Raw genomic sequence first — 21773 nt, forward strand, 5'->3', positions numbered from 1 at the left:
CGATCTGTTTCAGGTGGTCGACCCAATGCATATCGACCTAAATTGGGTCAACCCGATGACCCATACCTAGTGTTCTTTCTAGGCATTAGGCCGGGCAGGGCTCCGCTTCGTGGGGGCGGCCCGCCGACGTCACTGTTTTGGGTGGTCCTGGGCCTTCAATGTCAAAAAAGGGCGTGGCCGCACCGTGATGAAAATGGGTGGGCCCGGCTGCCAGCGTCACTGAAGGGGGACGGGCCCAGCCACCCCGAAAGCTCTACACTGCCGGGTTCGCTATCTACAGCGAGCCAGGCTTCCCCAGTCACACCAGAGGGGTCGGAGGAGGGCTCTTTTTAGCGGGGCGCTGCCAGAGGGGCAGGGCGCATTTTGCCCTTTTAAAATCGGGCAGGCTAAAACAGCCTAGAGGGAACACTAATACCCCTACATATATTGCTTTGTCTGGTTTTGATCAGATGGAAAAAGCTGGACAAACTTTGTCCACTTGCCTGTCACAATCACCTGTTTTTAGCTGGATTTAATGGTGTGCTTTATAAAACTTATTTTTATATATATATATATTCTACATCTATTTCTGCCATGCTTGTCAAATTAATTCTGGGGGTGGGGTTTCAATGTGATGTAAAATTTGGGATGGGAGAGAGCTGCAGTAGCACACAACAAGGCGATGTGCTTAAAAAGCCCCATCCGCCTGTGTGAAACACTGTCCTGTTAGGACAGCCCGGCAGCGTCCCTCCTTAGTGGATGCACCTGCCAGCTATCCGTCGGCTGGGGGCCATGTGAAAGGGCCCTACACCCCATATTCTACATGAAATGCCCGGCACAGCGTCCGGCATGAACCAGACAGTGTGAAATAGCCCTTACTGTTTTTACATGATCTGGGCAGTGTGTTCCGCTGACCAAACCTTTATTCACAAAGCAGTTCTGTGTCTTATCCAAGGGCAACAAACAAATCTGTCTGGATTACATGATTTTAACATGCTAATGGAAGGAAGCTAGATAGTTTTTTTTTTTTTTTTTTTAAAGAAACCTAAACGAAAAGTAGTTGGTGAAAGCTGCAGGAGAATGTGCCACCAAGTGCTGTGTAGTGGTGTACAGGGAAATGCTACAGTAAAAGGTAAAAAGTACAAATAGGCTGAACAAGTAGATAAATGGAACAGTGAAATAATAATGCAAAGTGAGGGACATGAGAACGATAGTAGACAATGACCCAGTGAGGTAGGCGGGCAGAGATGATCTTGGGGGAGATAGCCACCAATCCGCTTTTGTTTTTTTTATTGGTCTCGTTCTTTTTAATGACAGAAGGTGATTGGTCACTTTGGACAACTCCACTTTATCTCTTTCTGTGACTTCATACATCTCCCCTAATTTACTATTTTTTTTTTTCTATTTAGACGCCTTTCTATTATTCTTATACTATGATTTCCATATTTTGGCAGCTATACTGACTATATGGGCTTTACTATAATATCTGCCCACCGTCCCAATCTTGACAGAAGAAATAACCAATGTATAACATTATCCTGATATTGTGCCGTTGCTAAGCAACCGTCCGCTTCTCATTTGTCATGTGTCCGCTAATGCACACTTTTACTTTCTGTGGCCGAGAGAATTCTATTATCTTCTAATTAGTTTTCCTCTACTCTCAGCCTCCATTCAGATCACTTTTAAGAAATAAATCCTGTATGTCAATAGATTTAATCTGCAGTTATCCCAAGAAATCCCATTGTACGGTATGATGTATTAAGTCAGCGTGTGAATGTTTTTGGGGGTTATTTCTCCTGCCGGAGTCATGAACTGTTCCTATTGATCAGCTTAACATAATAATGCAAAACTAGCTAGATAAGGTTGGGCGTGCACGCCATGAGATGGTCTTTTATTTTGTTATCTGGCTCGCCATATTACCAGTAGATCTTCGAGTGTGTGTGAAACCAGGCTTCTCTGGTGCCCACCAATCAGATTCTGGCTATCATTTTCTCAGATTGCGAAATGATACAGAGAATATGATTGGTTATTTGTTTTTGTTTGTTTCTCATTTTTATAGTCTTTAGTAAATGTTCCACTTACCGTGCAAAAGTTTCCTAAATCCACTCACACATTTCTTGCGCACACACACACACACACACACACAACAAAACTAAAAGAAGTCCGGTTGACTGACCACCACCTGGTCAGACCTCACATCTTTTCTTACTGGTTTTTCTTGTGTTTCCAGACATCATGGCAGACAAAGATGGAATTAAACCTATCGAAGATGATACAGAAGACGAGGTCGACCTGAATTACAAGGCCCCTGAGAAGAAGTCTTTACAGGAGATCCAAGAACTGGACAAAGATGACGAAAGTCTGATCAAATACAAACAGACTCTGTTGGGTAAATTGCCGGACGCTGTGGGTAAGTAGCACAATGACCTCTTGGGCCCAAGCCACGCCCTGCCTCCTCATGCGGGTCCAAGCCACGCCCTGCCTCCTCATGCGGGTCCAAGCCACGCCCTGCCCCCTAATGTGAGCTTATGGTGGTGTCTGTTACCGTTTTCACATAACTCCACTAAACCACCTATTTCGGGGAAACGCACATTTTGGCTTTGAAGCCGTTTATGTGGCTTTATACACCACACGTGAGATAACCGCATTGAATATACAAGAGGCTATTCTATAAATCTGGAAATTCCCTTTAAAAATGTATTTGATGTAATGAATAGAATAATACTTCATTAAGGACCGATATTTCCAGTAGAAGGAAGTGACTTTAAATAAAAGCTTTTTTTTTCTGGCCTGGAGTTGTCATTCTCCTCAGTGCTGTGTAGAATTTCCCTACTTCTACACACAGCAATTGTTGCATTGTGTGTAATTCACATCACAGGTGTATATTATATAATAATATTGCAAAAACACAAAATCTAGTAGGAAGGGGAGACAGACAGATTACAAGAGGTGCAAGCAAGTGGGTGGTGGCTAGATAGCAGGGTGTAAACAGGCAAGGGGTCGGAGAACCAGCTACAGTAGTTAGTGGAAGGGTACGCTTTGATGAATAGGTGAGTTTTCAGTGCCCGTTTGAAGCTTTGGAAGGTCGGGGAGAGTCTAATGGAGCGAGGAAGTGCGTTCCACTGAAGGGGTGCAGCACGGGCACAGTCCTGTACTCTAGAGAGATGGCCGACCGTAGAGGGGTGATATTGTCCAAGGTGTAACCTGAACCAAATATCAACCTTTGCCTGTGAGAATCTGCACTTGCTTTATGTTTTTTTCCTATTGAGTTAAATTTAGCATTGGCAGAAATTATGGCTGGCTTTCTGCAGAAGACGGCATTGATCCCTCTGCGCACCTCTCCTCAGAACCGGCCTTCCTGTGTATAGCCTTTTGTCTTGGACATTTGTGTTTACACCGTGTAATGGTTTGAACAATGAGCTGATGATTAAGCATCAGCTCATCTGTAGCGAAACACAAACAAATATTCCTTCTGGCTGCCACGGCGTGCGATCGGCCATCTGTGCCAGGTGCCGACAGGTGAATGGGAAGAAGGGTTTCTGAGGGTATTCTGCGCCGGTGGCGGGCTGCACAGATGTGCCTTTTAGAGATGATTAATCGCCGCTGCTAAGCTCTAGGTACTTATCCGCAGATCCTCACAGTGAAGTCTACAGAGAGTCTAATAGAAAACAGAGACTGAGGAGAGTGAAGGGTTTAAATGGATTTAAGAGCAGAGTTCATAATGAAATAACTCCAAGTCTGGCCTGGTCCTGAGAGCATTAGGTGATGCCATCTTTCTCTGAAGGACCCGTCTAGTTCTTTATTTAGAGCTGAGCAACTAAAAGTATGATGTATATTTGTTCCTGCATCTTTGCTGGATCAGTTGAGGATGATAGGATTCACCCAGCCAATTATGCGCAGCGGTCACCGCGCCGTACAGTAGCAGGATACTGACTGGTGCCTGATCTGGGACCAGCCCCGCTCCCTTCTCACCTCACCTACATATATTCCTTCCTTCTGTGCTTCCCTTCACCTTTTTGTCTATTGCCCCCTTTTACCCTGGACACACATTTTCCTGCACCCATTCCCAATAGGTTTAGCTCAGAGCAAAGTCTCATTACCCTCCATCAGGGCTGGCCAAACTGGTCCTCGAGATATATCAACGGTCCATGTTTCCCAGATCACCTATCTGGTGCACAGCTGTAGTCATTACTGTCACATTTCCCAGACTCCCTAGCTGGAGCACAGGTGTAGTCATTACTAACTGTCACATTTCTCAGATCACCTAGCTGGTGCACAGGTGTAGTCATTACTAACTGTCACATTTCTCAGGTCACCTAGCTGGTGCACAGGTGTAGTCATTACTAACTGTCACATTTCTCAGGTCACCTAGCTGGTGCACAGGTGTAGTCATTACTAACTGTCACATTTCTCAGGTCACCTAGCTGGTGCACAGGTGTAGTCATTACTAACTGTCACATTTCTCAGGTCACCTAGCTGGTGCACAGGTGTAGTCATTACTGTCACATTTCCCAGAGTCCCTAGCTGGTGCACAGCTGTAGTCATTACTAACTGTCTCATTTCTCAGATCACCTAGCTGGTGCACAGGTGTAGTCATTACTAACTGTCACATTTCCCAGACTCCCTAGCTGGTGCACAGCTGTAGTCATTACTAACTGTCACATTTCTCAGATCACCTAGCTGGTGCACAGGTGTAGTCATTACTAACTGTCACATTTCCCAGACTCCCTAGCTGGTGCACAGCTGTAGTCATTACTAACTGTCACATTTCTCAGATCACCTAGCTGGTGCACAGGTGTAGTCATTACTAACTGTCACATTTCCCAGACTCCCTAGCTGGTGCACAGCTGTAGTCATTACTGTCACATTTATCAGATCACCTAGCTGGTGCACAGGTGTAGTCATTACTTACTGTCACATTTTCAAACCTGCTGCATTCATTCCTACTATAGATCCACAGGTGGCCTGATATACATGAGCTGTTGGTAGATCTTGAGGATGGGTTTAACCACCCCTGGTCTACATATATAGCTCAGCCAGGGTAGAGTGGTTCCTGTCTCTTCATCTTCTACATGAAGATAATTCCCCCACCTGTTACAGGTATGTTTTAGGGGCAGACTGTCATCCTCTGTGTAGTAACTTAATGGATCCTGTAATAAGTCCATCGTACAGAATGTCTTGGAGTCTTCTACAGTGAGAACTTACCCAGACATCAATGGCACAGACTCCTTTTCCACACACTAAATGGTGTGTTGTATCTGCCCCTCCCTGCTGACCTTATTGTCGCGATCACAGCCAAATCTCGGCAATCCATGGCCGTTTACGTGGACACGCCCCCTTTTCACAGATCGCCAAGCACAACATTGAATCCTGCCTGGCGACAGCAAAACTAAAACGTCAGGGTCACGGCTGTCGGGACAGATCAACCGCCTTGACCTGGGATTGAATACCCCCTTTAGGGGGTATTCAATGTGGGGGTCACAGCAGTCGAGCTTGCTCGACCGCTGTGACCCAGTCCCGTTTTCGGTCAGCTCGACCGAGAACATGCAGGCGGGATTCAATGTCCCGCCTGCCGGGGATTGAGAAGGGGGCGTGACCACGAGTTGCTGCCGGGAAGAGGCGAGCTGCATCCGGCTTGTGATGTCGGGCTCATTCTGCCGAGATACCCTGCTCAATGCTGTCAGGGAAGACCGCATTGAATAGGGCCTAACCCTGGGCAAACCGGCTGTGTGCATTAGCAAGTACATGCCGCCGAACACAGCCGGGAGGAAGGAGCCAGGGCTGGGCAGCAGCTGAAGCTGAGCTCATCGCTAGCTCAGCGGCGTTGCTCGGCAGCAAGGAAGAGGAGACCGTTGCAATCCCGAAAATTTTCTAGGAATGCCAGTATTACCAGTGAAGCAAAGCCCGGAAAATTTCCGGGATGGACAGTGAAGGGGTTAAAGGCTGATATTTCAAGCCTTACATCAAGGACAAGTGGAGAGTTTCCCATAGCAATCAGATTCTAGTTGTTATCTAGTATATTCTATAAATAATCAGGACTGGTTTCTATGAGCAACATCTTTAAATACCTATCAGAAGGTCTGATCGAACCCCCTCCCTCTCCTCCCATAGTCCAATTGTCCATATATGTCATGTTTTGTAGAAATTAAAAATTCATGCCCTCTCCATGGTAGATTTAACTGTTAGACCTAAGTAAACCCATGTCTAATAAATTACATTCTGGTCCTACTGTAACTTGCAGAAACCCATTAAGTAATCTCGTTCCCTGATCATATTACCGGTTATCATTGCCTGCCAGTAATGGCTGTAAAGAGTTTGTATGTCAGTGTTATATGAGCTGTGTTCCGTCCCATATCCTACTGTAGAATGTTGATGATCAATATAGGGGCCCATTTATCGATGCGTTTTAGCTATTTAAACTCATTGTGTATGATAAATGGTGCCACAGCCAATCAGCTCCTGACTGTAATTCTTCGCATGGCATGAGGATATAAACTGGTGCAGGGTAATGCAGGGGTTAACAACAGTGGTATCCAACAAAGGGCATTGCAGTTAATAGGTGCAGTAGTACAGATTGGAGGTTGCACCTCTCTACGGCCTCTGGGTCCTAAAGTGCCCAGGTTATATACAGCATTGGATACTCTGCAGAGTGCTTCTCTCCCAACAATTCCCGGTTCTAGGTCAGGTATTTTTAGATGGACGTTTTCCTATAATGGTCACACCCAGGTGTATGAAGACATCCCTGCAGTTGTATGATCTCCCAGGGAATATCGGCAATGTAATTACTGTGTGATCTTCTGTTACAGGTAATAGGTCAGTTGCTATCCTTTGTAGCTGGATTCCATTGATTTAGCTCTGAGTGACAGCTATGTTATTAGAGATTTTGCACTGCCGTCATTTTTATCCGTTGAAAGTCGTCCCTAATTTCTCTTATGGTCCCTGGTGAGACTGCTTTTTTGCACTCACTTAATAAATAATAGATGAGCTCTCTCTTCATCCGATTTATGAAGTGGACGCAGTCTCTAGCTGCCCTTCCTAGAGAAATCTCCTGATGCAGCATATACAGGGCTTTTATTGGCCTATGTGTGCTCCCAGCCCAGTGTATCCGACCTCGCCGTAAGGAACTTGGACCACTACGCAATAAACACACGGGGTTTAATGAGTTCGGTTGAGGATGGGTTGTTGTTAATAGCAACCAATCAGAATCGACTTATGTATTTAGCACCGTCTTGACGATAATAGAATCTGATTGGTTTCCCATAGCAACAACCCATATTCAATAGAACTCCTGTCATTCTGTTGGATAATTACAACAATAGCCCTTTACAGTAGTATGTGGCTCTGAGAGGTATACATACCATTAGTCCTGGTGTCTCTATAATCACATGCTCTTTATAAGGTTTCACATGTGTGTTACGGTATCCAGGCTACTGACTGGGAGGGGGGTGCAAGATGGGGCAAGGCAGGGATTTGGACTGCTAGTGGGGTGGGAGGTGGAACAAGGTGTGGTGCAGGCTATTTTCTTGGGGGGGGGGGGGGGCTACAAGCCAGCACTAATTAAAAAAATAAACAATACTACTTCAAAGAAGGAAAGCTTTGTGTCCGGAATGCGCCCTGCTGTCTGCACCAAGCGATCAGATTGGTTTTGGGTCTCTGAGCCAATAGGGGACTTCCAGTTACCGCCATTAACCGCCTGTTATTAAGTAACTCCACCCACCGAGCGGTGGGCCAGTATTTAGCTGCTACCACCAGGTCCTGTAACCGCTTACTGCTGTGTATGTATTGACACGCCGTAGATGCAGCAGTACTCACTGATAATCTCTGCATATACAATATCCTATTTCATTGTAGCTTTACTTAATATGTTTATATTTTTTTTGACTGTCTGTAAATACCCTGTTTTGTTGTATCACTGTCTGCTATTGTAAAGCGCAACGGAATATGCTGCGCTATATAAGAAACTGTAAATAAATAAATAAATAAATTTTACAATGTTCCATGTATCTGGCAGCATGGTGCAGGCTGTGTTCACAAACCACTCATTCCCCCTAGGGTTTTCCTGATTTTCTTTTCACATTTGCAAGTAAGGCCCCGCAACCAAAACCTCAGCAGTGCATGCAGCTACTGTACTTCCCCCACCCTAATTAGTGTATATTAGAAGGCTACATCCTACACAGCTTTTCATATGTATTCATTTCAAACATGCTCGTTCATTATACCGGTGGCTGCTGTCACAATATAATTAACCCCATTCCCCTCCATTGGATCATCTCCTGATCTGTAAATAACGGCACATAAGGAGCGATGCCCCCGTATGATCTATATAAGGCGCGTGTGAGAGCGCTGGTAATGTGTTTTTGTTTTTACGAGCCTACTAATTAGAAGGGGGGAAACCTCTGAACAGAATCCACAGCAGATGGTTCTCTTTGATTGACGAGAGTGTGTCCGTGGAGATGAATGGGCCAGTTCTGGGCACACGCCACAGAGGATTTCCCTTGTGAATGTCCAGTTCTCGGGCAGCTCCCAGAGCAGGCTTGCAAGTCTCGGTCGGAGCGCCTGGAAATATCTGTTCATACATGCGTGTTTGCAATTTGGTGATAAAGCAGAATTGAACGCTTTTGATCAGGAGCGTCCTTGGGCAAACCATGTTCTGCATATTAAGCACAGCATGTGGGATCCTCTGAGACGGTAACTCATAATATGGTTTAATAGTGGGTTCGTTTGTGTCTCGCTGCCTCTTTGAATTTTGTAAAGCGATCCCTAATGCAGACTATACAGCAGAAACTATGGAGGCTCTTCTGTTTATGGGATAAAATAGTTCTGCTTTACTGCTCGCTAGGCAGCCTAGACTGCTTGGCGAGTGGGTAAGTACCACCCTGACAACACCCTTCCCCCGCAAGTGTATTGCCCCACCATCGGAACTGGGCCCCTACCGATCGAACCTGAACTAGACCCATGATGTGGTCATTTACTGCATATTTTGGTACTTGTTTCCTAGCACGGCCACAAATCTTGGCCATCGGGGGTAATTTTAGTGGCCTGCGACGCGACCGACGCGATGCCCCCGATTTTTCCATTGAAAACAGTGAAAAATCGGGTCGGTCGCGTCGTGTGCGCCTAAAAATGCTTAAATGGTCCACCCGCGATGGCCGCGATTTCCCCATAGGGATCAATGATAAATGCCTCAATTTACCCAAATCATCATAGGGAAGAATGGTAAATGGGCCAGAAAGCCCAAAAAACCCCCCTGACCAGTGAAATGTCCCCCCAAAAGTAGTTCACGCCACCTCGCGATGAACGTGAACCCGAAGCGTGGCGAGCGCAGCGAGGGGCGGCGGTACGCGTCCTCCGACCTTTTCATACCCCTACTATCCACTAGGGCGTGAGTGAGAATAGAACAGTGTGGCGAGCGCAGCGAGCCACCGAGCCCGAAGCGTGGCGAGCCCCGCGAGGGGACGCGGATACCTTCACAGGTAAACGCGTCCCTTCGCGGGCTTCACAGGTATCCGCGGGGCTCGCCGCGCTCGCCACGCTTCGGGCTCGCTGCGCTCGCCACACTATTCTATTCTCACTCCACGCCCTAGTGGATAGTAGGAGTATAAAAAGGTCGGAGGACGCGTACCGCCGCCCCTCGCAGGCTCGCTGCGCTCGCCACGCTTCGGGTTCACGTTGATCACGTGGTGGCGTAAACTACTTTTGGGGGGACATTTCAATGTTCAGGGGTGTTTTTGGCCCATTTACCATTGTTCCTATGATAATTTGGGTAAATTGAGCCATTTCACATTGTTTCCTATGGGAAATCGTGGTCATCGCGGGTAAATTGAGGCATTTAACATTGTTCTCTATGGGGAAATCGCGGGCATCGCGTCTGGCCCATCGCACCCGATTTTTTTGCGCATGCGATGGCCCCGATTTTACCCCCGATGACCGCGATTATGATCGTTGTGGCCGTGCTAGGAAACAAGTACCCATCTTTTATCTGAATTAATGTTTGTTATATCTTGATTGTTTTATGTTCAGAAACAAGATAATGACCTTATCTGGTACCTGTGTGGGATACAGTGCTAGGCGAGCCCCCTAGTGGTTGTAAAAGTACATGGCAAGATGCACACTTTGCAGAATCTGTGCCCCGGTTCATTCATTATCGGATCTTCCATTTAGCTAAAGAAAAGTACAGGGTCCCCAGCAGTCAGACAGGGGGCTAATTGGGAACTAAAATTGGCCCAGGAAATATTTCTAGAAGTGGTCTCACGTGGGCGGCACCAAATCAAATGTAGGCGGAACCAACACCAAAATAGGCGGGACTAATACTTCACTGCACCTGTGTGGAAGCTGTTGGTGTCCATATGCTTTGCATGTGGCCTTGCAGGTGCCCCGGCCTTCCGGTAATCTTCCCTGTGTGTTCTATGCCAGTATGTATAGTATAGCATGAGAGGAGTGATGTGTTCGTAAGAACATCGGCCATGTTGTGACGTGAGGAGGGGAATGAAGGCAGGAGGAAGCCGCAGATAATTATAACGTGAAAGGAGCAGAGCCCCCAGCAGCACAGAGTATATCAGGAGTTGAGTGATGTGTTGGTGAGGGCAGGGCTGCGTGTGACAGCAGTGTTTGTGATGGCAGGAGGAAGCCTCATGATGAGTTTTATATAGTGAAAGGAGCAGCGTCTCCCAGCAGCACATAATACTAATGTCAAGCTCTAACCCTCCCAAGTCCGCTACATGGACGGTGTATGGTTAGCATTACTGCCTCACAGTACTGAAATCCCAGGTTCGATTCCCGCCCTGGCCATAACTGTGTCCAATACCTCTTCCTGGTGACTGTTGTAGAATGTCGGTGAAAGGCTGAATGTGCGTTCTCCCAGCACTAATGCGGTTAATGGAAAATCTATTTCTCTATTGAATCATTTTTTTGAGAAGTTTCTTTGGCTGCTGGAGAAAAGGTCACAGACATGGATCCATAACAGACTGCGGTGAGCTTAGAACCTCTCTGTGTTCCTCGTCTCCCCTAGACCAGAGCTCCAGTCGCCCAGGCGGTGAGCGTAATTGGTGTCTTAAAGCCGCGGTGTGATCATCAGATTAATGCTGCAATACAGCAAAGACGCCAACATTCTAGCTGTTGTGTTGCTGTCGTTGCTAGCATGGTGATTTATAGATATATATTTTATAGGGCATGACGGAGAGCCTGAAATCCCTTCTAGCGACCCAGTTGTAGGGATCAGCCCGGCACAGATGTAGTTTTGATTAAAGTAATCCTGGAAAGACACGAGGCAGTGATTCATTGCCACAGGCAAGGCATAAGGGGAAACCTACTGTCTGAGCCAATCTCCTGGGCAGCTGATGCAGGTGTAGACTTCATCCTAATGCATACATGGGCAGCTGATGCAGGTGTATGCTTTATGCTCATACATATACTGTACTCCGTAACTAGGGCCTACCCAGTATAACTCCACATTGTTCTGTGATGCAACAATTCTCCTCACACAAGCATGCAGTACTGCTAGCTCATAGGCAATATATCAGAGGGCCCCCGCCTACAAATGGTTACATCATTTTGGAAAGTTGGATACAATCTACCTGGTTACATTGGGTTATCTTTTTGCAGATTTTGAAATGTGCGCAATAAATAAATAAAATGTATCTAGTTTCGGCACATAGATGTTTGTGTGTCCAGGGTCTACGGTACCTTAACCAGCAAGATTTGCATATACACCCGGTTTTAGTTACTGGGGTGAGCGGATCTGTTCCTTGCCCGTACAGCAACCCAGCTGACTGTCTATGGTTCATGTGCCCCATTTTTGTGACCAGGACTGGTTCATGTGCTCTACGGTTGTAGTAACCACTAGTTTCCTGTGCACTCTTATTGTGACCACTGCTGGTGTCTTGTGCACCATTCCTGTGACCGCTGCTGGTTTCCTGTGCACCATTCCTGTGACCGCTGCTGGTTTCCTGTGCACCATTCCTGTGACCGCTGCTGGTTTCCTGTGCACCATTCCTGTGACCGCTGCTGGTTTCCTGTGCACCATTCCTGTGACCGCTGCTGGTTTCCTGTGCACCATTCCTGTGACTGCTGCTGGTTTCCTGTGCACCATTCCTGTGACCACTGCTGGTTTCCTGTGCACCATTCCTGTGACCACTGCTGGTTTCCTGTGCACCATTCCTGTGACCACTGCTGGTTTCCTGTGCACCATTCCTGTGACCACTGCTGGTTTCCTGTGCACCATTCCTGTTACCGCTGCTGGTTTCCTGTGCACCATTCCTGTGACCACTGCTGGTTTCCTGTGCACCATTCCTGTTACCGCTGCTGGTTTCCTGTGCACCATTCCTGTGACCACTGCTGGTTCTTGTGCACGTATTGCGGTAACAGCTGGTTGCTGTGCACCATTCTTGTGAACACTGCTGGCTTTTGTGCCCTTGTTGTGACCACTGCTGGTTTCCTGTGCACCATTCCTGTGACCACTGCTGGTTCTTGTGCACGTATTGTGGTAACAGCTGGTTGCTGTGCACCATTCCTGTGGGCTTTTGTGCCCTTATTGTGACCGCTGCTGGTTTCCTGTGCACCAATCGTGTGGCCACTGCTGGTTCTTGTGCACTTATTATGGTAACCACTGGTTCATGTGCACCATTACCTTGACCACCGCTGGTTCCTGTGGATCATCCATTACCCAAGTCACTCATCCAGCTGTGTTGCACAGCTTTATTTAACAATACATTTTCAGGACAAATTGGAGATTTGCTAGAATTCAGAAGTCGTGTGTGTGTGTGCGTGTGCGCGCGCGTCTTTATAGCTATATATCAGTTGGGTCTGTGACCCCCGAAAGCGCTAGGCTGTGACTGCCTAGGATGCAATACAAATTGTTGAGGATTACTTGCGCCTTCTTTCCAATGGGAATTGTGTGTATCTCTTTGAAGTGCACCAGACACCGTTGACGTTTGTAACTTAGTGCCACCATATCATAGAACTCTCTATAAATATACTTTAGATGTTAGACAATGGTGCCGATGCGGAGTGAAACGTGTGTCCGTTTGCAGTGGAGCGTTTATGGCATTGTATATGCTCTGTAACCAACATACACACACGTACCAGCATTTCTGGCCCATCAGGACTGTATTATGAGTCCTAATGAAGCGTTCTCCTCTACGTTGACTGTGCATGTTTAGTTGTTCTGTAATGCGGGGGTGGGGCAGTTATGTTCTGTGGGAGGCCCACGGCTACCTGTATATTCCACCTGCAATGAAGTGCTCTGTAGCTCTCTTCCCAATGGTGTTGTGTCCTGTCACTAATACATGTGTTCCGCATTATATTGTCTTGCAGACCCCACGGTGCCCAATGTCCAGGTCACCCAGATGGCTTTGATATGCGATGAAGCCCCAGGACCCATCACTATGGACTTAAGAGGTAAAATGACTTTTTTGCATAGATACTGAAAATCCAAATCTAATGTCTGATTCCTGCTTTTCTTGTACTTCACTAACGTTTGTGTATGACTGGGGCTCTTTACACTACAATGACCTTCCCTATATTACATCTATTCCCACACAAACCACACCCATATGGTGAGCTTTGTACATAGAAGTGATTGCTCATTATTATTATTTTTAACCCTAGAGCACATACAGGGGTAATAAAATACCCCAAAATTGATATTACTGGCGACAAAAATGATTTATGTTTTCTAGGGTTAACTTGGTTAGATACACACTCCAGCAGAGCGTGTATCTAACCAAGTTCTATCAATCAAGTTCAATATCTACCAATAGCTGGATTTCATGTATTTTCTGTGATATTGGTCATTAGGCCCAATACCACCTGCAGTGCTGATAATGATGCATCTTATACAACCTGAAGCCTAAGCAGAGGATGTCCAGTCTCTCCTACCACTAAAGAGGCATTGTATATATGTGACCGTAGATACACTCCTAGCGAGCGCGTATAACCAAGGGAAATATAATAACAAATACACCAGAGACGTTTAGGGGCCAGGATGTGGTCTAGAAAGTGAAGCTAATCCGACATAGGAGCAGTACGAGAAAATTACCGGAACAAATAGTTTTCACACCCTTTTTTAGCATTGAACATGAATTAAGGGGGGGGGGGGGGGGGTATCCTACGAGCCAGGGGCTATGTTTATTAGCGTGCTGATCCCACCAATGTCAGCACTTATCAGGGATTGTGCTTCATGCACCTCAGGTGTATCTCCATTTTGATATTCTCTTTCTTGGGACTCTGGCCCAATGACATCATATCCTGACTCCAGTGATGTCATATCATGTCCTGACTCCGGTGATGTCATATCCTATCCTGACTCCGGTGATGTCATACCTATTTACTGTTGCAACTAGGCCATGACTTGCACTCCTCTACTGTGAGTCATTTACACCGCAAGGATATGTTAGAGGGTTCAGCGATGGGGGACAGGGGTTATTAAACAAAAAGGAAAGCTATTATTCGGTTGTTTCCTAAATTATGCAGTGCCCAATAGTAATTCCATGATTCGAGCATTGCCGGCCCGTGTGTTCAGTTACCACCCCAACGCCTCTGGCATGCCGCAGTGATTCAATCATCCATCCGCCGGACTGAATGGTCAGATCCAGAAACATTTGGTACCTGTGTGGCCTATGTGGCAAATGCATTCGGTTGCTCAGTGCCTGAACCCATTGTAATGGCTGACTCTGCATCTGCCTAATAGATGTAAATAAAGCTACTATCCATCCGTAACCATTTCTAATAAAACGGTGCAAGGTGGTGAAAGCGGCGATGTAAGGGAGGCGGTCAGGATGCAATCTCCTCTAATCGCCCTTCACAAACCGTTCTCTTGTCATAGATCAGAGGCCCAGTACTGCTCCATCTATGGCCTGACCTTTAGATATACAGTATATTGCTCTGTACATACCTCCATGAGTTGTCCCATTGGAATGTACCAAATAAATGGTAGCTGGAATCTCATTGGTTGTTTAACACCTGCACTTTACCTTTTTTTCCATTTTTAGTCCATCCAGTCCTATGCGGAGCTGCCTACATGCAGATGAATGTGCCGTTTCCTTAGATAACCCCACATTTACCTCACCTGGCGCTGTCCCCCTCTCTCCATGGCGTGGTAAAGCCGAACCTCCACCCGTATTAGATTATACAGCTCTGCTCACTGTGAGAGAACATTTCTCCAGAATAATCTGCAGAGAGACTGATGCATTGTGAATAAGGTTTCATACCTCAGCCACAATCGCCAATGATGTCACATGAATGATTGATTATATTAAATACTAATATTTACAGCAGCTCTTGTTGAACTACAAGTCCCAGTCAGGTTTTTGCTCAAGAGATGTGCGTCGGATCTACTGTTTATCGGATAAGAATGCAACTGAAAGGCGACGGTTGATTTAGAAAGGCTGACTGGCGATGCGTCTTATCACGGTGTGTGTGATCTGGAATACAGCGTTACACAGATTGCTGCAGTGTGACACCAGGAGACTGTATAAGCACAGAGGACATCAGTATTCACCACACAGAGCTGCCTGCTATTACCTCCCCCCTGCCAAGTCCTCTGCACAGGTGCAGGCTCTGCAGAACCATGCTGTATAGTCACATCATTGTCTGATTGGTAGAAGTACTGTATGTGACCTGTACAAGAATGGTATTAACCCCTTCCTGACAGAGCCAGTTTTTGCGTTCCTGACAGAGCCCTTTTTTTCAAATCTGACATGTCTCACTTAAGTGGGGATAACTTTTTTTTGCTTTTACTTATCCCAGTGATTTTGAGATTGTTTTTTCGTGACACATTGTACTTCAAATTAGTGGTAAATTTGGGTCGATACAGTCTGTGTTTTTTTGTGAAAAATACCAAAATATCGTGAAAAAATGGAAAATTTAGCAATTTGCAAAATGTTAAATTTTCTGCTTGTGAGACAAATAATCATACCACTCAAAATAGTTAATAACTAACATAGACCATATGTCTACTTTATGTTTCCATCATTATTTCAACTTCCTTTTCATTTTTTTGGACACTAGGAGGCTTACAATATGAATAGTAAATTCTCAAATTTTCAAGAAAATTTCAAACACTGATTTTTTTAGGGACCAGTTCAGTTCTGATGTGACTTTGAGGGACTTGTATGTGAGACACCCCCATAAATGATACCATTTCAAAAACTGCACCCCTCACAGTATTCAAAACAGCATTTTGGAAGTTTGTTAACCCTTTAGGTGTTTCACAGGAATTAAAACAAAGTGTAGGTGAAATTTCAAAATTTCATTTTTTTTGCAGATTTGCAATTTTAATACATTTTTCTAAGGAACACAGTACATTTTACTAGAGAAATGTGACTAAAAATTGATTCCCCCAATTCTTTTGTTTTCATAAATATCCTATATGTGGCCCTAGTGTGCACGTTGACCAAACCACAGGCTTCATAATAGAAGGAGCACCTACTTGATTTTGGAGCCTCCTTTTTATGAGATTATTTTTTAGGCACCATGTAGGTTTCTAGGCACCATAAGATGCTAAAAGTTAGGAACCCCCCCACAAGTGACCCCATTTTGCAAACTACACCCCTCAGGGAATTCATCTAGGGGTATAGTGTACATTTCAAACCCCCAGGGGTTTCACCAATTTTGATACAACTTGGCAGTGAAAATGAAAAATTACATTTTTTTACACAAAAATGCAGTTCTGGCTCAATTTTTCATTTTCACAAGGAATGAAGGAGAAAAAGCACCCCAAAATCTGTGCCCCAATTTCTCCCGAGTACGTCAATGCCTCACATGTGACCAAAAAATACCAGTTGGGTGCATGGCAGGACTCAGAAGGGAAGGAGTGATTTTTGGATTTTGCAGCTCAGATTCTGGTGGAATTTTGGTGGGTGCTATGTCGCATTAGCAAGACCCCCCAAGCACCAATACAGTGGAACCCCCCCACAAGTCACCCCATTTTGCAAAGTACACCCCTCAGGGAATTCATCTAGGGGTATAGTGTACATTTCAAACCCCCAGGGGTTTCACCAATTTTGATACAAGTGGGCAGTGAAAATGAAAAAATACATTTTTTTACACAAAAATGCAGTTCTGGCTCAAAATTTTTCATTTTCAGAAGGTATGAAGGAGAAAAAGCACCCCAAAATCTGTGCCCCAATTTCTCCAGAGTACGGCAATGCCTCACATGTGACCAAAAAATACCAGTTGGGTGCATGGCAGGACTCAGAAGGGAAGGAGTGATTTTTGGATTTTGCAGCACAGATTTTGGTGGAATGAATGGTGGGTGCTATGTTGCACCAATACAGTGGAACCCCCCCACAAGTCACCCCATTTTGCAAAGTACACCCCTCAGGGAATTCATCTAGGGGTATAGTGTACATTTCAAACCCCCAGGGGTTTCACCAATTTTGATACAAGTGGGCAGTGAAAATGAAAAAATACATTTTTTTTACACAAAAATGCAGTTCTGGCTCAAAATTTTTCATTTTCAGAAGGTATGAAGGAGACAAAGCACCCCAAAATCTGTGCCCCAATTTCTCCCGAGTACGGCAATGCCTCACATGTGACCAAAAAATACCATTTGGGTGCATGGCAGGACTCAGAAGGGAAGGAGTGATTTTTGGATTTTGCAGCTCAGATTCTGGTGGAATTTTGGTGGGTGCTATGTCGCATTAGCAAGACCCCCCAAGCACCAATACAGTGGAACCCCCCCACAAGTCACCCCATTTTGCAAAGTACACCCCTCAGGGAATTCATCTAGGGGTATAGTGTACATTTCAAACCCCCAGGGGTTTCACCAATTTTGATATAAGTGGGCAGTGAAAATGAAAAAATACATTTTTTTACACAAAAATGCAGTTCTGGCTCAAAATTTTTCATTTTCAGAAGGTATGAAGGAGATAAAGCACCCCAAAATCTGTGCCCCAATTTCTCCCGAGTACGGCAATGCCTCACATGTGACCAAAAAATACCATTTGGGTGCATGGCAGGACTCAGAAGGGAAGGAGTGATTTTTGGATTTTGCAGCTCAGATTCTGGTGGAATTTTGGTGGGTGCTATGTCGCATTAGCAAGACCCCCCAAGCACCAATACAGTGGAACCCCCCCACAAGTCACCCCATTTTGCAAAGTACACCCCTCAGGGAATTCATCTAGGGGTATATTGTACATTTCAAACCCCCAGGGGTTTCACCAATTTTGATACAAGTGGGCAGTGAAAATGAAAAATTACATTTTTTTTACACAAAAATGCAGTTCTGGCTCAAAATTTTTCATTTTCAGAAGGTATGAAGGAGAAAAAGCACCCCAAAATCTGTGCCCCAATTTCTCCCGAGTACGGCAATGCCTCACATGTGACCAAAAATACCAGTTGGGTGCATGGCAGGACTCAGAAGGGAAGGAGTGATTTTTGGATTTTGCAGCTCAGATTTTGGTGGAATGAATGGTGGGTGCTATGTTGCACCAATACAGTGGAACCCCCCCACAAGTCACCCCATTTTGCAAAGTACACCCCTCAGGGAATTCATCTAGGGGTATAGTGTACATTTCAAACCCCCAGGGGTTTCACCAATTTTGATACAAATGGGCAGTGAAAATGAAAAATTACATTTTTTTACACAAAAATGCAGTTCTGGCTCAAAATTTTTCATTTTCAGAAGGTATGAAGGAGAAAAAGCACCCCAAAATCTGTACGGCAATGCCTCACGTGACCAAAAAATACCAGTTGGGTGCATGGCAGGACTCAGAAGGGAAGGAGTGATTTTTGGATTTTGCAGCTCAGATTCTGGTGGAATTTTGGGTGGTGCTATGTCGCATTAGCAAGACCCCCCAAGCACCAATACAGTGGAACCCCCCCACAAGTCACCCCATTTTGCAAAGTACACCCCTCAGGGAATTCATCTAGGGGTATAGTGTACATTTCAAACCCCCAGGGGTTTCACCAATTTTGATACAAGTGGGCAGTGAAAATGAAAAATTACATTTTTTTACACAAAAATGCAGTTCTGGCTCAATTTTTCATTTTCAGAAGGAATGAGGGAGACAAAGCACCCCAAAATCTGTGCCCCAATTTCTCCCGAGTACGGCAATGCCTCATGTGTGACCAAAAAGTGGCAGGATTTAGAAGGGAAGGAGTGATATTTGGATTTTGCAGCACAAATTCTGGTGGAATGATGGTGGGTGCTATGTCGCATTAGCAAGACCCCCAAAGCACCAATACAGTGGAACTCCCCCACAAGTGACCCCATTTTGCAAACTACACCCCTCAGGGAATTCATCTAGGGGTATAGTGTACATTTCAAACCCCCAGGGGTTTCACCAATTTTGATACAAGTGGGCAGTGAAAATGAAAAATTACATTTTTTACACAAAAATGCAGTTCTGGCTCAAAATTTTTCATTTTCAGAAGGAATGAAGGAGACAAAGCACCCCAAAATCTGTGCCCCAATTTCTCCCGAGTACGGCAATGCCTCACATGTGACCAAAAAATATCAGTTGGGTGCATGGCAGGACTCAGAAGGGAAGGAGTGATTTTTGGATTTTGCAGCTCAGATTCTGGTGGAATTTTGGTGGGTGCTATGTCGCATTAGCAAGACCCCCCAAGCACCAATACAGTGGAACCCCCCCACAAGTCACCCCATTTTGCAAAGTACACCCCTCAGGGAATTCATCTAGGGGTATAGTGTACATTTCAAACCCCCAGGGGTTTCACCAATTTTGATACAAGTGGGCAGTGAAAATGAAAAAATACATTTTTTTACACAAAAATGCAGTTCTGGCTCAAAATTTTTCATTTTCAGAAGGTATGAAGGAGAAAAAGCACCCCAAAATCTGTGCCCCAATTTCTCCCGAGTACGGCAATGCCTCACATGTGACCAAAAAATACCAGTTGGGTGCATGGCAGGACTCAGAAGGGAAGGAGTGATTTTTGGATTTTGCAGCACAGATTTTGGTGGAATGAATGGTGGGTGCTATGTTGCACCAATACAGTGGAACCCCCCCACAAGTCACCCCATTTTGCAAAGTACACCCCTCAGGGAATTCATCTAGGGGTATAGTGTACATTTCAAACCCCCAGGGGTTTCACCAATTTTGATACAAGTGGGCAGTGAAAATGAAAAAATACATTTTTTTTACACAAAAATGCAGTTCTGGCTCAAAATTTTTCATTTTCAGAAGGTATGAAGGAGACAAAGCACCCCAAAATCTGTGCCCCAATTTCTCCCGAGTACGACAATGCCTCACATGTGACCAAAAAATACAATTTGGGTGCATGGCAGGACTCAGAAGGGAAGGAGTGATTTTTGGATTTTGCAGCTCAGATTCTGGTGGAATTTTGGTGGGTGCTATGTCGCATTAGCAAGACCCCCCAAGCACCAATACAGTGGAACCCCCCCACAAGTCACCCCATTTTGCAAAGTACACCCCTCAGGGAATTCATCTAGGGGTATATTGTACATTTCAAACCCCCAGGGGTTTCACCAATTTTGATACAAGTGGGCAGTGAAAATGAAAAATTAAATTTTTTTTTACACAAAAATGCAGTTCTGGCTCAAAATTTTTCATTTTCAGAAGGTATGAAGGAGAAAAAGCACCCCAAAATCTGTGCCCCAATTTCTCCCGAGTACGGCAATGCCTCACATGTGACCAAAAATACCAGTTGGGTGCATGGCAGGACTCAGAAGGGAAGGAGTGATTTTTGGATTTTGCAGCTCAGATTTTGGTGGAATGAATGGTGGGTGCTATGTTGCACCAATACAGTGGAACCCCCCCACAAGTCACCCCATTTTGCAAAGTACACCCCTCAGGGAATTCATCTAGGGGTATAGTGTACATTTCAAACCCCCAGGGGTTTCACCAATTTTGATACAAGTGGGCAGTGAAAATGAAAAATTACATTTTTTTTACACAAAAATGCAGTTCTGGCTCAAAATTTTTCATTTTCAGAAGGTATGAAGGAGAAAAAGCACCCCAAAATCTGTACGGCAATGCCTCACGTGACCAAAAAATACCAGTTGGGTGCATGGCAGGACTCAGAAGGGAAGGAGTGATTTTTGGATTTTGCAGCTCAGATTCTGGTGGAATTTTGGGTGGTGCTATGTCGCATTAGCAAGACCCCCCAAGCACCAATACAGTGGAACCCCCCCACAAGTCACCCCATTTTGCAAAGTACACCCCTCAGGGAATTCATCTAGGGGTATAGTGTACATTTCAAACCCCCAGGGGTTTCACCAATTTTGATACAAGTGGGCAGTGAAAATGAAAAATTACATTTTTTTACACAAAAATGCAGTTCTGGCTCAATTTTTCATTTTCAGAAGGAATGAAGGAGACAAAGCACCCCAAAATCTGTGCCCCAATTTCTCCCGAGTACGGCAATGCCTCATGTGTGACCAAAAAGTGGCAGGATTTAGAAGGGAAGGAGTGATATTTGGATTTTGCAGCACAAATTCTGGTGGAATGATGGTGGGTGCTATGTCGCATTAGCAAGACCCCCAAAGCACCAATACAGTGGAACTCCCCCACAAGTGACCCCATTTTGCAAACTACACCCCTCAGGGAATTCATCTAGGGGTATAGTGTACATTTCAAACCCCCAGGGGTTTCACCAATTTTGATACAAGTGGGCAGTGAAAATGAAAAATTACATTTTTTACACAAAAATGCAGTTCTGGCTCAAAATTTTTCATTTTCAGAAGGAATGAAGGAGACAAAGCACCCCAAAATCTGTGCCCCAATTTCTCCCGAGTACGGCAATGCCTCACATGTGACCAAAAAATATCAGTTGGGTGCATGGCAGGACTCAGAAGGGAAGGAGTGATTTTTGGA

The 21773-nt window shown here is 45.2% G+C and overlaps 1 protein-coding gene across 2 annotated transcripts in view; it reads left to right on the forward strand.

The window, feature by feature from the left end:
• The window catches only part of LOC146020055 (rho GDP-dissociation inhibitor 2-like), a 72065-nt gene that overhangs the window by 40218 nt on the left and 10074 nt on the right, over positions 1 to 21773 (forward strand). For both annotated transcript variants that reach the window (XM_083152829.1, XM_083152828.1), the window contains exons 2-3: positions 2210 to 2389; positions 13291 to 13374. In XM_083152829.1, coding sequence (XP_083008955.1) covers positions 2215 to 2389; positions 13291 to 13374 — 259 coding nt within the window. In that variant the 5' untranslated portion in view covers positions 2210 to 2214. The remainder of the gene's footprint in view (positions 1 to 2209; positions 2390 to 13290; positions 13375 to 21773) is intronic.

Source organism: Crinia signifera, chromosome 7, assembly GCF_055691185.1.
Source record: "Crinia signifera chromosome 7, ASM5569118v1, whole genome shotgun sequence".
In the NCBI taxonomy this organism is placed as follows: Eukaryota; Metazoa; Chordata; class Amphibia; order Anura; family Myobatrachidae; genus Crinia; species Crinia signifera.